Here is a 17,212-nt window from a genome sequence, read left to right on the forward strand (position 1 = left end):
AATATCATGTGCGATATCCGTTAACCATTCCGGGTGAATTATTCCCTATGAATGTCGAATTCCCATTTTCGTTTCACTGTCGGATAATTGCTCCTGGTAGGCGCTTAGACCCCCATTGGGGATTAGTTTTTTTATGGGCTCACTTTAAGCAAGATTTATTCTATACACAAATACACATTAGTAATAAATTTACTGAGCAACTACACATAAAATAAATATACTTATATAATATAAAACATAAACAAATATCTCGCGCATATTGCTTAGACTAATAGATAATATAAGTATTAAACATAACTTATTACATACACGCTGTTTAAGACTTGCGCTTGGAAATTTGGAAATATAAAAAATAGTATTCCTATATATTTTCCTAAAGTATTAAAAAATATATTGCAAATAAAACACGTTTATATGAAAGCTTTTAATTACGTATTGCAATTTAAATTCAACCTCAATCATTTTTAATATTTAAATCCGTTTACAAATACATTCACTAGCCATATAAATGTAAAAAAGACAAATATAAATTGAGCTTTGACTAAATATTATATATTATGCAATCTACAATAGATTAATTATTTGTAGTAACGATGGCTTTATAATTTATTTTACTATTCTCTGAAACAGTATGATACAATTAACAAATATTTTTTAGCACTTTGAAGCCCGCAACAAAGAGTTCTTTGCGATTTAAGCATTCGATGTGCTCCATCCAACAAGTTACAATAAATATCAAAAATACTACTATGAAAGCACAGCAATAAATAAAAACATAGCATAAATCTATATAATTTTATCAATTCATAGCAAAAATTGCAAGCCTATATTTCTATTACTGTTGTGTCATAAAGATAATTTTAGTTTTTAAAAATAAACGCATGCTCCGAGCCAGGTACTAACTATACAGGCATATACAGTTTACAGACAGTTAGAATATACAATTTGCCAGCCAAGGCATAGTAGAGTATACGGCGTATATCGCCGTTTATTTTCGTAGAAATAGTGCTATTTTCGTAGAAATAGCGTATACCCTATGGTTAATGTAGCGTATTATATATGAGTATCTATAGGGTTTACCGTATCGCACCAATCGTACAATACCGTATACCTTATGTTGAATTCACGAATACACCACTGTTTACAGCTTTGATTATTTGTGGTACTTCTTGGAAAATGGAAACATTCAATAAGTGGACAATAGCCTTGACATGTATCGACTCACCAAGTTTCAAGAGAATCCAAGAATGTCCATTTTTAAATCATATTCTTAGTAAATAATAAATTTTCTTTGTGCTACTGTGAAATATATACATATTTAATAAGGGGATATGGGATTAAATATGCACCGTGGACGTCGATTCCTTTAGTTGAATTATTGAATATGTGTGGAATAAGGCAAACCAATTTTGCGACTAACTCTTCCACGGACGACTCCCGAACCCTTACAATTATTACAGCCGAGTCGAATCAATGTTATTTTTAAGTCAGTGTTATTCTCATTGTTCTCAAAATACACTTCAAATATAAATAAATGTAAATATAAATATATAAGCTATTATTTGTGGAGAATGATTACAGGGTAATATCTAAAAATAACAGTTTAATAAAATTTATCTTTAACAACGACATAATAATCTGATTTATGTAAATAATTTTATAAATTAATTAAATACATAGGATAATTTTTTCCAAGAAATGAAACATGTTGATCATAGAGATTTTTATTAGTTACTTCTGTTATATATTTCATATTCCTTTTTTTTCTTATATATCAGTCGGTCTTATCCAATAACTTTGCTTAGTTCTTTCCGTTTTACGCCGAGTTGTACCAAGTCCAGTATTACCTATTCTTCTTGAAAAGTCTAAAAATATTGTTATTATAATCTTACATTTCAAGGTTAATTAATTTTTTAAGTGTATGTCCATGTCTCAACCGTGAATGTCAACCAGGTAATTTGCTTTGTATATTATCAACAAAATTTGACAAGCCTTTATAGCATATAATTCCAGCAAAAGCTCCGCTATTTATCTCAATTGTTGCTTGATTTTTACCCTCCATTAAAACTCAATAAAAACTGTTGCCTTAAAATTTTTCATTGTCATGTATTTAAGTTTAGTAACTTATCCGAGATTCTTAATTGTGCTATCCATTCAGTTATTTATCTATTATACTTTGAGCTCTGACAAAGGCTTGTTTAGCCTTTGTCAGAGTAGATGACTGAAGCAGCTGTCGCATCAAATGCTTGTGGCTATTGACATAACTAATAGTTGGGGTATCAATTAAAAAATATTGTTTGAAAAATATATTTTGATTAATAAAAATATTATTAAAAACAATATTTTTTTAGTAGATTTAACTTTAATATCTGGTTTTACTATGTGCAATAACCATATTATTTATGAATTTAATTATTGATTTTAATTTAGATATTTGGTATATTCATTTATATTATTTTTTAAATAGAAGCTATTTGTTCAAACTTACGGTCTCTTTGTCACATTATCCCAATCACATTAGTCACGGTAAAAAATAATTGCATTGTTCACTATATGCGTTAGGAAAAAATATTAATGATAAATTAACACATCCTTCATTTTATATAATCTCGTTTTTAAGACCAGTCGTTTTGTATAATTATTTGTATAAGTCAAATAATCAAATAAATAAGTTTTTTTTATTAATAAATGTTAGACATTTTTTTCGCATGCATGGCTTAACACTTTTTTTGCTTTGATTTATAAATTGCTTTACAAGTCTGTGACCTTAATCTGTTCATGCGATAAAGTCTATATAGCATGTGGTGTTGCACGTGTGCGATTGTTTATTTGATTAATTGTTTAGATAAAATATTCTTAACTGTTATGGGAAAGCTACAAAAAATGCCTTTCAGTAGTTAATTTCACGACTGACGTTCGATTAATTATTATAATTACTTAGGCATAATGTGTCCTACACTACGACACAAAAAATAAATGCTTCTAAATATAAATTTTTATTATAGTAAATTGACCAATTGTCTAGTAATTGTATCAATTCATGGGACGAGTAACATTTAAGATACCAATTGAACCACATAATGGGGTGCATTGTGCATGTGCGGTGGGTTTAAATTGAATAATCACAGATAGTATTTATATAATCATAGCTGAACCCATATGAAGCAAAACAACATTGTAGTTAAGCAATTTATTAAATTTTATGCGATAGTTCGTAGCACAGATTTATATATTAATAGAACACGCGCCATTATCGAAATAATAATATTACAATATCATCCTAAATATTCTATACGCTCAGATGTATTTGACGGTTCAAATTATACATATTCTAATATTAAAAGATATTCTGAAAATTGTTAAGTAGTTGGTTTTTTAAATATTAGTGAAAAGTTAAATATTGAAAAGAAAAATGAAAATAATAGACATCTTAAAGGGCTAGTGACCATTATAATTTAATATAATAATTAGGAAACTTATACTTATATACTTAGACTTATAAAGCAAGCGTTAGTTCCTTTTATATAATCAAGTTATAATGAATCCTCCCATTTTTATGATCGTATAGGTGTATTAGTCGAAATGCAGTCGTGGGATCAGTTACACTTGAAAATCCAATTAGAATTATACTTCTACACTGCTAAAAACGCTACTTCAAAAATAAATAAAGATGAAATTATCGACGTCCAGAAAACAAATGTTTTCTTTCACTTCAATCGACAGATCTGGTCCATCTAAGCGGTCACCTAAAATTGTCAGAATTCGATTTAAGAGACAACAAAAATCTTATGATGCAAAGCCACGACATGAGCGATCAAAAATTACTTACATATGTATAGATTTATTGGAATATAAATGTTTTGCATAAATGGTTGTAACTTAAAAGTATCTTAAATTGTGTTGTAATTGAAAATTAAAAATACACGTACATGTCTAAGATTGATACCGCACGTTTTTTGTATATATCATAATTAGATACATAGGGATTACTTTAAATTATTTATTAAGTTTTAAAAACATGTATGATCTGTTATACTAGTATAGGTAGTCTTCAAGCTGCTTCCGAAGATAATTGTTTCTTTAAACTCTTGGATATCGGACTTCGTATCGGGATTAGGTTTGATGTAATGTAAAAAGCAGCTGTCTTCAGTATTTTTAGAGTCGTATTACACTCTTGTATGTTCGATGTCAAAAGCGAATTAGTATTAATGTCAAGTTTTGACAAATGGATGTTCTCCATGGTGAAGTAAGTAAGTTTTCTTGCTTTTGACTTTCTGGAAAATGCGATGTATTAGGATAAAAACAGACTATGCTATCTCTTACTTATTTATTAATTAATATTTTATACCGACTATTATTTAAACAGCTAATAGAAATGCAAATATTGTAACTTGCGCATTCTATAGCATTGTATCTACACTACATTTTTTTGTTGTATTTAAAAAGTGCATTTGCCATAAGTCAAAATTGGCCATCGACGCTTGCGCTTATACAATGTTTACTCAATAATTATTTACATTTTGCTTCAAAATAAGCGATTACGACTAATTAAATCTCACGCTTAAGAAGTGGTCACAAGAAATTTATATAGATATAAAGCATTAATTAAACTTCTAGTAAACTTTGTAAAACAGCTGTCAATAGTGGCTAAAGCCTTTGTTGGGTTGCAACCACCTGCAAAATTTGTTATAATTTAGAGATCACATCAAGGATCATTCTAATAAACGAAAAGATAAACCAACCCGATTTGATAGTTAGGCCAAACGTACTTTATTCACAAAACAATGATTTAGAGATATTGTGACCAAATATTTGCATTATTAATTTTTAAAAAAATACACATAGCACCCAATAGTACATTCATCCCGAGACGTTAATCTCCCATCAGTATTGCTAAAACACTAAACTTTGTTTGAAATGGACGCGCGCTAGACAATACACACATTACTGTAGTACTTCGATTCTTCAGCTAGCGATCGCCGGAATGGTCATCTGGACCGTTTTACTATAGGTGTGAACACGTTTTTGGGTATGTCCAAGAAGCGATGCCATTGGCTCGCTAACATCTTTATCTGAAATTTGCTAGAGCTATCTCAAAGCAGTATTATAAAAAACGTGACACTTGCTCACACAGAAGAGATATTAGCAAGGACGAGCGATAGACTGAATAGGCGCGAGAAACATCAATGAATTGATAAGAACAGTGGTGCGCAAAATATGGGTATGTACATCTTCATAATTTTTAAAAAAAAATTACCAACATTATTTAACAAGAAGCAAGTTGAATAAAAATATAGAAAAAAAAATATATTTATTTACAAGATGGACGAACAGGAGACAGCTCCGATAGCCGCCATATGGAGTATTAAACGACGCAATGCAAATTGCGTACTCTCTCAGTCTCTTAGCAACTGCTGAACAATCGACACGCAATGAGAATGAAGCTTATGGCTACAAAGAGGAGCATTCTTTGCAAGCGCATGCCTCACATTGAGTTCATATAATTAATATATTTTTATATTTAAAAATATATTTCAACCCACGTGCATAAATTAAAACATTGTTTTATAAAATAATGTGTTTTATTTGACATTTAACAAGCCAGAACAAAAGTGCAAGTCTATTCATGTTTTTCGACAATTTTTTTAACAAAATTGGGAAGTCGGAAATAAAAATAGTTAGCGCACCACTGAGTGTCTAGAGAGCATAATAATAACACATCACAGATGTTCAACCGAAATCACAGCCAAAAATAATATAATCTTTATGTGGAAATATTTAAAAGTTAGAATATTATTAAGTGCTTGTCGTATTTTAAAGAATGGAAGTATACAACAAAAATCCGTAATAAATAAGCTTTCAGTAAGGTGAGACCCTAACATAACCACTGATAGAAAATGCTTCTCTCGAAACCCCAATTATTCAATCATCATCATTGAATAACTAACCATGATGATGATTGAAAGCCCTAATCGTAAGTTTAGTATAACTGGCACATGATTCAGATCCTAAAGCAAAATCTAATGATAAAAATGCGCTGAAAATATACAAAGCCCGATCAGCTTTTTAGAGAAAATCTTATCGTAGAAACACCGCCGAAAAACGGGGTAGCAGCGTCGAAGAGCGCGGCTTAATTAGATTTCGATGATATCGGCAAGAGTGGGGGGTGGTACGGGGCGAGGAGGAACGGAGCGGCGCCGGGACGCCAGTCGCGCCACCAGCGGCGCCAGGGACGCCCGTTGTTAGTTGCGCGCAGACGTGGCAAACGTGCCCCCTACCCCACTACCGCCACATGCGCAAAATGTACCCGCGCGGCAAAATTTTGAAAATTTAAACATTTTAAACTTTTTTTATTTTTAATTTTGAAATTAAAAAAAAAAGTTATTTTTAATTTTGTTTTTTAATTTAGTTTGTCGAGTGATTAAATACGATTTGTGACTGTACGTGCTGCGACGATCGTTGTCTTGATAGAAAGTTTTGACGTAAAATGTACTGCTGTCGTATTACTGTTGTGTGTTCGTCGAATGTAGAAAAAACTTGAAATGTGAAATGTTTGTGACGGCGGCGTAAAGCATTGGAAAAGTTTCCGAAGATGAAGCTGCTTGCAAAGGATTTTCTGTACAAGCACCGCGGATCGGTGGCTTACGTCATTTTATTTTTTCACGGTGAGTTCTTCTACATTTATATATTTTTAATAATAGTAAAATTATTAAATATAAATTTTATTCGGATAATTTAAAAAATAAAAATTAACTTTTAAGGGACATAAACATAATTTTAACAATTCACACTAACAAACATTTTAGCCACATTTAAAATATTAGTATGTAAAATCACACTTTTTATATATAATATATAATATAAATTTACGACATATTGAATTATGTCGTCATCTTTTTTGCACAAATTATATTGAAAAAAATAAAATAAAACATTATTTTATAAAAACAATATACTTTATTATAGTTTATTATATAAATTACATATTAAAAAAAAATAAGATAAGTTGTCTTTAGGTAATTGATTAACTATATACATATATAGAAAGGACAAAAATCTGTCATTTATTTTATTTGAACAAAAAGTAAGATATTCTATATTTAACTGGTCCCTTTGTTCAGTTCAACCACATACAAAATTTTCTTTCAGTGTTATTTATGTAATGAGATATTTTTTTAAAAATAAACAATGGCATTGTTATCTTTGCTCAAAAGCAAAGTTACCCAATTACGATACCACAATTATGGTTTTAAAAGAGTATGAGAAACTCGTATTTTACGTATTGATTGTTTCTCTTATCGTTTGGATGTGAATAGCTTATTGCTGTAATTAGTTTTAATTTCGGTAATTTAACTGATATTGTTTTATATATTAATAATCGTAATTTTTTAATACGTCACTATGACCTACCTACACATTGTGTTCATATTTTTTTTACATTATAATATACCACAAACAATCAATGCTTAAAAATTTTTTATTACTAATTTTTTCAACTTTAATCTGGACTATTTACAATTTTTTGTACATTTAGATTATCTGTATTAATATATTTCTTTTACAAAAATAAATTTATAAATATGAAACAAAATTTTGCTGATGCGTAATAAATCCATACATAAATATAATTCCATTGTACATATTGATTTTTATATACAATAAAACATTGTTTCTGACCCTATTACGTGATATGATCAAATGCGATTAGAGCTTTCTTTTCATATTGAAATATTTAAAAAAAGCTTGTAATGGTTATTTTAAATCATATTTAATAATTTATCGCAAAATAAAAATCATCATCAGGATGCACGATACTTGCAAGTCTGATTTGCTAGAACGGTATAGATTGTATAACTAACCAATCATCCATTTAACGATCTAAACGCTGCAGGTCTTTGAAGCACCGATAACAAATTATATAGTTAGATTCATATATGTAGGATTAGTGAGAAATTGAAACACGATCAAATATTTTTGATTCTAAATAAAATTCCTAATAAAAGATATTTGTATATTAATTAATTTATTTATTTTAATTATTAATACACAACAAAATAATACATAGTGAGAACAAACAAAAATTAATTTAAAGTAATAAAATTAACTGAAACGAACCAGACTAGCTTCTTGTAGCTGACGTTAAGCAGATTAATATGCAATGCCAGTGTATTAAGGAGCAGATGGCGACAGCCATAAGCGAATCGGCTTGTGCCGACGTCCTGGCCCTAACTTAAGCAAAAGAGGACGCGAGGATGTTCCTCGAGAAAAGTCTTACAGCGCTCTTCAGTAATTTGAAGAAATACTTTGGAATGTTCTGCAAAAACTCATCTAATTAATGGATATGGATTTACTGTATAAATATCCGAATTAGTTTAGATATTATTAACTATGTTTTGATTTCAAGTGCTTATGTAATCAATGAATTTTCAATGTTACTGTTGAGCATTACGCATTGATTTGTAATTATCGAACACAGCTTTTTGCCCTGAAGCACATTCTGCATAGTGTTTTAACACACTTTTATTTAATGAAATATCTATAGTAATGTACATTTTTTATGTCTAGAGAACGTCGAGCTTTTTGTTGGAACATCGATTTGTATTGTACTATTTCATTTATTTTATTTTATTCCGGTTTATTTTACATCGTTATATTTTTTTCCTTACTAGCACGATAGCCGAGTAGTATTTATAAGTTCCTGATTATTGATCTGAAAAACCTTAATGGACCTTATTGTTTTTAAATTTCTATCGCATCTGAGAGATCGGAATTAGTGATTATTGTATAGGTGTTATTCCGATCGATCATCATAGATAATATTGCGCTAGATTTTTATATTTTCACACATAAACATCGTGATGATTTAATAAAATGGAGCTAGGTCATACAAATTAGGTATTAATATTTATATATTAATCATTAATTTATAAATTTATAAAAAAAAATGTTACATTTGACAGGCATTTAAACTGTAACATTTGAGAGTCAAATCAAGTGATGAATCCGATAATTAATTTTAAAATTAAGAAAGGAGAAATGTATAAGAGGTTTTTTAAATTTATGTATTTTAAATATCTGTAAATAAAAAAAATTATTGCACTGTAAAATACCTAAATTAAATTTGTTTTATTTCTGGTTTTTATATCAATGGCAAAGCTTGATTTACTATAAAATAAATAAGCTGCTGTAATTAAAATCGGTTGTAAAATATAAAAGTATTTGAGTAAAAATACGGAAATTTAATTTTTACTTATTTTTATGCTTAGCTTGACTTTATTGGGTATAATGATATATTCATATATATTTTAAAAAGTATTAAAATGACCAATCACTAAACCGGGATATATTTTTTTCTTTGTATAATTCACAGTAAAATTATAATTTTTTCTTTAATTTTGCTAAAAATTATCCAAAATCGTCGATAAATTTATAAATAATAAACCAATAATCTGACTAAAAGTATTGTATAAACGGGTAATAGAAAATTAAATTAACTAATTTATTATAAAATACTTTGCATTTGGCTCACTAAAACTAGCGATATTTTCAATACATTTAAACACTTTTTGCAGGATAAAAAATACAGGAATTTAATATTATCTCAAAAAAATTACTTTAGACTTTATTTTCAGATTCAGCGTGTGATTCTATTTGAATGAATATCAAATATTGAAAATCATAATGCTGTAAATTACTGTAATGAACTCATTTAACTCATATAAAATATCTTCCATGTATTAAATTTAACAACAACAAAAAATATATGTGCTATATAGCTATTAGATTTAAGTTGTAAGTGAAAGGCGCACTGGTAAAGTTTATATCCTTTACATTTTCTAGTTCGATACATTTTCAAGTATCAGTTGATTTTAATTTTTCTTTTATTAATTGTTTTATGATTTATTATAAAATAAAATTCTAGCTCGATTTTAATTATTAAAATCTCTAATAATAAGTAGCTTAAAAGTACAAATACAAGGGTTGTATAAATAGAAGTGATTTTTTGCTTGTAGTTGTAATTTAAAATGGATTTGTAAATTATTAATTCTGCCCGAAAAATAAATTGATCTTAAAATTCATCGCCATTTAGTTTCTTGTTTATTAAAATATCACCATGAATAGAAAAAATTGAATTTGTGGCGGAAATAAGTGACGTTTATAGCAAAGTAAATGATAAAAGGCACTCGTTATCATTAGTAAACTGTTTCAAAAGTGTCAATAAAAATATGTTTGAATAAGCGTTAAAAAGCTAAAGAACTTTGTTAATAATATTATGTGCTTAAAACTGTTTATTGGGATTCGTATAATAAAAATATTAATACTCTGCGAGGTTTTGTGTCGAAATAAAGTGCATACGCGAGACTTCTATGACATTGGAATTAAAAATACTCGTTCTCAGTTATTTAGATTTATGTTAATTATATTAGAACGTTATTTAGGTTTATGGTAATTATAGTGAAACGTTTTAAACAGTCATCTACCGATATATAAATAATTGAGGTTTTGCTGTACATACATATGTTAACAGTTAAAGGGATTGTAGAAAAATGCTAAAATGAAACGCTTTAGAAATACTTTAAAATATATGCATATATTTAATACATATATATTAATAAACGATCTGTTGTAATAATATATATGTTTATATATATTTATATATATATATATAATATACACTTACCAATCAATCAAAGTGATTACAAATTTAATACCCATAAATAAGCACATGAATTTAATAACCAATCAGAGGGATTACAATAGTTAAATATGCTATTGAAGTTCCAGAAGAACTTCATTTAATATATTTATTTTATTTTTTATTTTTTTTAGTGTTTTATTAGATTTTATGGTAATATTAAAATAGGTATATATAAACTATATATTTACTATAAAAAGCACATCTTTCACAAATTTTTAAGCTCATCGCATGAGGTGGCTCATGTAAAATTTAGTCCTTCGACCTCGGATCCGCACGGTCCAAATCTAAAACGCTGTTTGTGTTACAAATAAGCGGGCGCGGAGAATTGTTAATGTGTCGGGCCGGACAACAATGGCGGTACAAAGGGTCCGAGGTCCGCGGGCGGCCGAAGCGGGAGGAAGCACTTTACGAGCGCAAAAACGTCACCAGTCACATGGACAGAGAGCACGCCTCGTTACCCCCATAATGCCATCTTCAAACCGTGTAATATTGTGGAAAAATGTTAATCCGAGCACGGAGTGTGCTAATCGCCGGGGACGATAGTTAATTTTGCGGATGTGTTCGGTTTTATGCGCGAGGGTCGGAAAGAAATGTAATATAGAAATAATACAATATGGATTTTACGGCGGCGATGCTAGTTATAGCATGTACGGCTCGAGATTATTCTCTTGCTTACATAAAAGCCACATGTCTCTTGAAGTTTGCTTTCTCCTGTTTGAGGAAATGTTTAATAGAGATATAAAAAATCATGAGTCTAATATTGCTTAACATTATCGTTATTATTTGATAGTATATTATAATTTTTTAATAAATTAGTATTTTTGCTAGAAGAAAATAACCACAGTGGTTATTAAGCATCTTATTTAAATGATTATATTTATGATTTTTTTATTTATATTTTTAATACATGGCTGTACAGATTATCGCCAATACATATAAATATTTCTGTTATTCCTTTATAGTTCCCGCATATGGTCTTATCTTTCTTTTTTCTCCAGAAATATTTCCTGTCTTCATACATTTTTTAACAAGTTTAAGGACATGTTCCTCCAGATTTGTATTACTTTTCTATAATATTTCTGACATTGTGACAGTTTCTGCGGCTTCATTATATGTTAGTCTTTTCACTGCTTCTAACATTTCCTGCAAGGTAGGTTCTAAAATATATTCTTTCGTTGTGTGGTAGATTATAACTTATTTATATTGTCCATACACATGTTTAATTAGGAGTGTGTTCTATAAAATGTAATAAATATCACAGTAAAATATATTTAATATCACAGTATTTTGGTATAAATATTTATTAAATTTTAATTTAATCATGCACTTTATTGAGATGCATATTTAGTAATAACATGAAATATTTGTAACATGTTTTAAAAAGAATAAAATCTTCTCACACTAGTGTAAAAAATATTAATTCACACTTTCATTAAATGTACGATTTAACTGATAAACCAGTTAAAATGCGATAAATTAATAAAACAAGCATACTACAACTTGCAAACATTCTCTCGGCAATTTGGTGTGCGTTATTACATACCTAAATAGCTAGAAAGGTTAATTGCACATTACGTCTAATTTCAAGATACCATGAAAAAGAGAGTTGTATATTTTTCTGGTTGCTCACAAGGGCCTAATATACAGTAAATAGCATTAGTATGCGTTTTTCAAAATTCATATGATAATTTAGATCTCCGAGTAGTATATTTACCCCATTTTACGCCCGAAGCCTTATTACTGCGGTGCGTGGGGAGGTCTTTAAACATACATTAAATATGCATGTGAAGTTATTTCTGAAAATTCTAAGAAATGTACGTTGCTGCTTGTTTTAAATTGGCCCTTGTAATAAATGTTCTTAATTTTAAATTGCTTTCATACCCATTCGTATTAACATATGTACGTATGTATATTTAGTATGAAAAATAAATTACAAGTCTACTTTCAAAGTGAGTAATTTTCGAATATATGGTTTTAAAATTTTCCTTGAACATTTCTTACAATACTATTTGAGAAATATATAGTTATAAAAGTAGTAATCAAACAATTAAAGGAATTTATTACTTCTCAAAACATAATATGTGAACAACAATCGGGATTCAGAGAAAAGCATTCGACTGAAACTGCATTACAAGTAGTGATAAATGATTGGCTGTTGGCTAAGGATACAAACAAAATCATTGGAGCAGTTTTCTTGGATTTCAAGAGAGCCTTCGAAACAATAGACAGAAAAATAATGTTAAAGAAATTGGAGAGTATAGGTATAAGTGATATAGTTTTAAGATGGTTTAATAATTACTTATATAAAAGAAAACAAAAAGTTAAAATAAATAATGTATATTCTGAAGAGAAATTAGTGTCTTATGGAGTACCACAAGGGTCTAAATTGGGACCATTGTTATTTGTTTTGTATATTAATGATATAGTTAATAACGTGAAAAAATGTAAAATTCATCTATTTGCGGATGACACATTAATGTATTGCATAGGTGATAACATTAAAGAAATTGTAAATAATTTAAATAATGAATTAAGTATATTAGAAATATGGTTAAAGAATAATGTACTTAAATTAAATGAGAATAAAACTAAATGTATGTTTATTAATTATAAAAATGTGTTAGATAATAGTACCAAAATAGTAATAAATAACTCTAGTATAGAAATAGTGAATAATATAAAATATTTAGGAGTAATTGTTGATACAAAATTAAATTTTAAAGAACATTGTAATTACATATTAAAAAAAATTAGTAGAAAAATAGGTTTATTATCTAGATTAAGAAATATATTAATTATAAATACAAAAAAAATAATTTACAATAGTATAATATTACACCATTTTAATTATTGTGCAACACTATTAAATATGTTAAATAAATTAGATAAACAAATGTTGCAAAAATTACAAAATAGAGCAATGAGAGTAATCTTAAATAAAAATAGATTAACTAATTGTAAAAGTATGATTGATAGATTAGAATGGTTGAATGTTCAAGAAATATTGAGTATGAATGTTTTAGTATATATATATAAGTTAGAAAATAATATGTTACCAAAATATTTTAATAAGTATTTATTAAGAAATAAAGATGTACATAAATATAATACTAGAAATAAAGAAAATTTAAAGATAATTAAGTATAAGAAAACGAGTACGGCTAGGGGAATTATGTACGGAGGTTTTGATTTATATAAAAGTCTTCCAAGAGAAATCCGAAACAGCAAAAATATAACGGGTTTCATAAATGAAATAAAAAAACACCTTCGTACATATAGAAATAAATTATAATATTAAGACTTTATTATTGTATATTTTTATTTTTTCTTTCTATTATGTATTTTTTATATATTTTTATATATGTTTACTAAATTTGTTAGATGTAAAGATTAGCTATTAAGCTAAATAAATTAATAAAATAAATAATAAAATAATAATAAAAAATAGTAACCAAATATCCTTTTATAAATGTATTTCAAAAACCTTTTTTATAATTTTTTGATTAAAATGAGGTATTTCGAGGGTTCTAAATAATAAATCCCGATTCAAGAATACTGCGAAATACTTTCTAGAAGACGTGAATTACTGAAGATTTATCGCAGTCGTCGTTAACGTGTAGATAGAACCTCCTCTTGTTCCTAAAAGTAATTTCAAAATCGTCAGTTCATCTTTTTCTAGTAAAAATGTTTCCATCGAGATCGAGATTATACCAAAATTTTTTTATACAAGATATTTTCAATATGTAAAACATAGCTTTACTTTAATTAATCTTAACCACATTTATCCGTGAGACTAAGAAAATTTAGATAAACCTCATCTGGTTTCAATCGAAATTATAATTAAATAATAATTAACATTCTCCCAGACACAATAGACGTAGAAAAACTCTACGTCTATTGTGTCTGGGAGAAAACTAAAATTTTATTCTTTGAATAATCTCATTCTGTTTTGTATAATTTTGAATATATATAAGCTTATAATAGCTTAGAAATAATAAGTTATTATACCGAACAAATTTACTAGTGATGAAATTTACATCCTTTTGTGCTAAAATATTAGGTATATATTTATTTACGCCCTTTTATCGTTTATCAATCAGTAAAATGTATGCCTTGCAAAAAGCATTGTGTATTATAAATAAATGCGAATATTTTTTAAACCTGAGATCATTCCGATTAAAAAGCAAATACAACCCGGATAGCACAATGGTCGTATTTTTTACATCGCTGATCTAAATAATGGGTATTATTAAGATACAAGTATTGTTCCGATAACCTACATATTATAACACAATCGTAAAATCGATTGACGAGTTTATTAGGTTAAAAATTAAATGGATCTCACTAAAACACTTTGGTTACTAATTTAGAAAATTGCCCACCACGCCCACATCTAAATTATGCGTAGAAACAAATTACAACCCTCGGCGTGTCCCCTTCGAAAAGTAATGACACGGCACTGGATCACACGATCATGCGAGCGCAGGTTTCACTTTTGACCATTAGAAATTTAAAGATTTCAGTTTTGCGGCGTTGACCAGAAAAGGTCGCTTTAGGGATGAAAGGGATGGAATAAGTCCCTTTTGTCGAATGGGAAAATGTTGAAACAGTGATCGAAATTGAAGTACGTAAAGTAATCCCTTGTTTAACACGGGTCTTACGCATGCGGATTACTAATATACGGGGAATATCAAATTCGCGTGTTTTTTACTTCAATTTCGTTCGATGTGAGACTTACGATTGACCTTTATATAATATGTAATATTATTAGATGTTACTTTACATATATATTTATCATATATAATTCCAACACATATAAGAAACTGTGTGATTTGGGTATGTCATACGATATTAGGATATGGCTCATTTTACAAATGCAAACCAGCCTTTGCTAAAAAAAATGAGACAATCTATACACCGACAAAATAAATTTTAATAAATTAAAAAAATAATGTTAAAATTTGACTGATGAGACAAGTAGAATATAAGTTTTTGCATGAAACAGACAAGATGTCATGCAATTGTAAGGCGTGAACACTAAAATGATCGAAAATTGTATCGAAGTGACTATGAGCTAAAAATTCTAAAATTAATATTTGGACGAGTAAATATAATAGATTCGTTCTGAATTATATTAAAACTATCAAGTTATAAACAAATAGAAGCCCCTATGGAATTGATCATCGGTCCTTCATTGAACGCTTGAAGCCTGCAAAGCAGTTGACCTTTAAAAGAGTAAAACAATACATAGAGCCAGTAGCACTAAATGGCTAGGACTAGATTAAGCTTGAACGCTGTTTTGAGTGGTTAACAAGAATGGTATAAATGCCAAAGACAAAAGGCTCAAATAGCCAGGTAATATAGCTAGAATTTAGGACTGCTGATTGACTAGGAAACTACTAATATGAACAATGAGTTATAGCAGATTAAGTGAATAATCTCTCGTGGGGTTGAATTACAAGGTGGTTAAAGCTCATAACCTTACCCCCAGACAGTAACTTAAGCATAACATTTATAAAAAGGTAAAACCGACAAGCCTTTTAGCATAGTGTAAATGTTTACAATATTTTTTTAAGAAAAGCTTGCGATTGATGTGAACGCATAACAATGAAATTTTATATTAGACAAATAAGCAAACATATTAAAATATGTATTTTAATAATACTAAGAAAACTATAATATAATAATATAGAAAAACATTGATTTTAAATTAATATTACTTCAAAACCATTTATTTTTATTTACAATTTTAAAATACAAATTGGATTAAATCAGCCGTACAAAAATCGTTCATGTAAAAGTAATAAATAAAAATCGTTTTAATAAATAGTAAACATTTGTATTTTGATTAAATTTTTATTAACATAAATTTATTGGTCAAATTACAATATTATTATTTACATTTTCATGCTTTTTCAAAATCCCTTCTTGTATTATATAATTAATGCACAAAAATATTTATCTAGTATTATAATTTATTCGAAAAAAATTCTTTATATAGACGAAAACATAAATATGTAGGATCGCGGTATAAATAAAAAAAGCCTCAGTTTGCTTTGCATTATTCAGTAGCCCTTATTATTATAATACATCAAGAATTTATGTTTCCAAAATTTATCAATCTTTAAAAAATATTTTACCTTTATATTTATTTATTTACATATTATTTTTCAGTTAAACTTCAAACATAATTTAAAAACATCTTTATTATAATTTTTTATATATCGTATGTTTATTACATTTTATGTATTTTACATATTTAAAAAAAAAATTGCGACATCTTATAGAAGTATGACATCAAAGTAATGCTTTTTTATCTTTAAAATACCTTGCAATCTAATTAATTAAAAAAAATATCATGTTTTAATATAATAAACTATATTCTACGTAATTTATTAATACTAAAATACATATTATCAAGTTTTAATCGCAAATCAAATATTACTTTAAACAGTTAAATTCAACACACAAGCTAGACAATTATTTTACTGTTGGCTTTTTTGATATAATATT

General features: G+C 27.9%; 1 protein-coding gene across 3 annotated transcripts in view; it reads left to right on the forward strand.

Annotated features, from left to right (window-relative positions):
• Positions 1-6,207: 6,207 nt before the first annotated feature.
• LOC148230745 (cell adhesion molecule 2-like) overlaps positions 6,208-17,212 on the forward strand; it is a 67,899-nt gene continuing 56,894 nt past the window's right edge. For 2 of the 3 annotated variants that reach the window (XM_088194419.1, XM_088194417.1), the window contains exons 1-2: positions 6,208-6,303; positions 6,410-6,665. In XM_088194419.1, coding sequence (XP_088050545.1) covers positions 6,593-6,665 — 73 coding nt within the window. In that variant the 5' untranslated portion in view covers positions 6,208-6,303; positions 6,410-6,592. Of the gene's footprint in view, positions 6,666-17,212 lie in introns of all 3 variants that reach the window. The other variant, XM_088194418.1, reaches the window with a different exon arrangement.

The sequence above is a fragment of the Plectrocnemia conspersa genome, unplaced genomic scaffold, assembly GCF_051122295.1.
Source record: "Plectrocnemia conspersa isolate PC_06_02 unplaced genomic scaffold, ASM5112229v1 ptg000010l, whole genome shotgun sequence".
NCBI classification, from domain to species: domain Eukaryota; kingdom Metazoa; phylum Arthropoda; class Insecta; order Trichoptera; family Polycentropodidae; genus Plectrocnemia; species Plectrocnemia conspersa.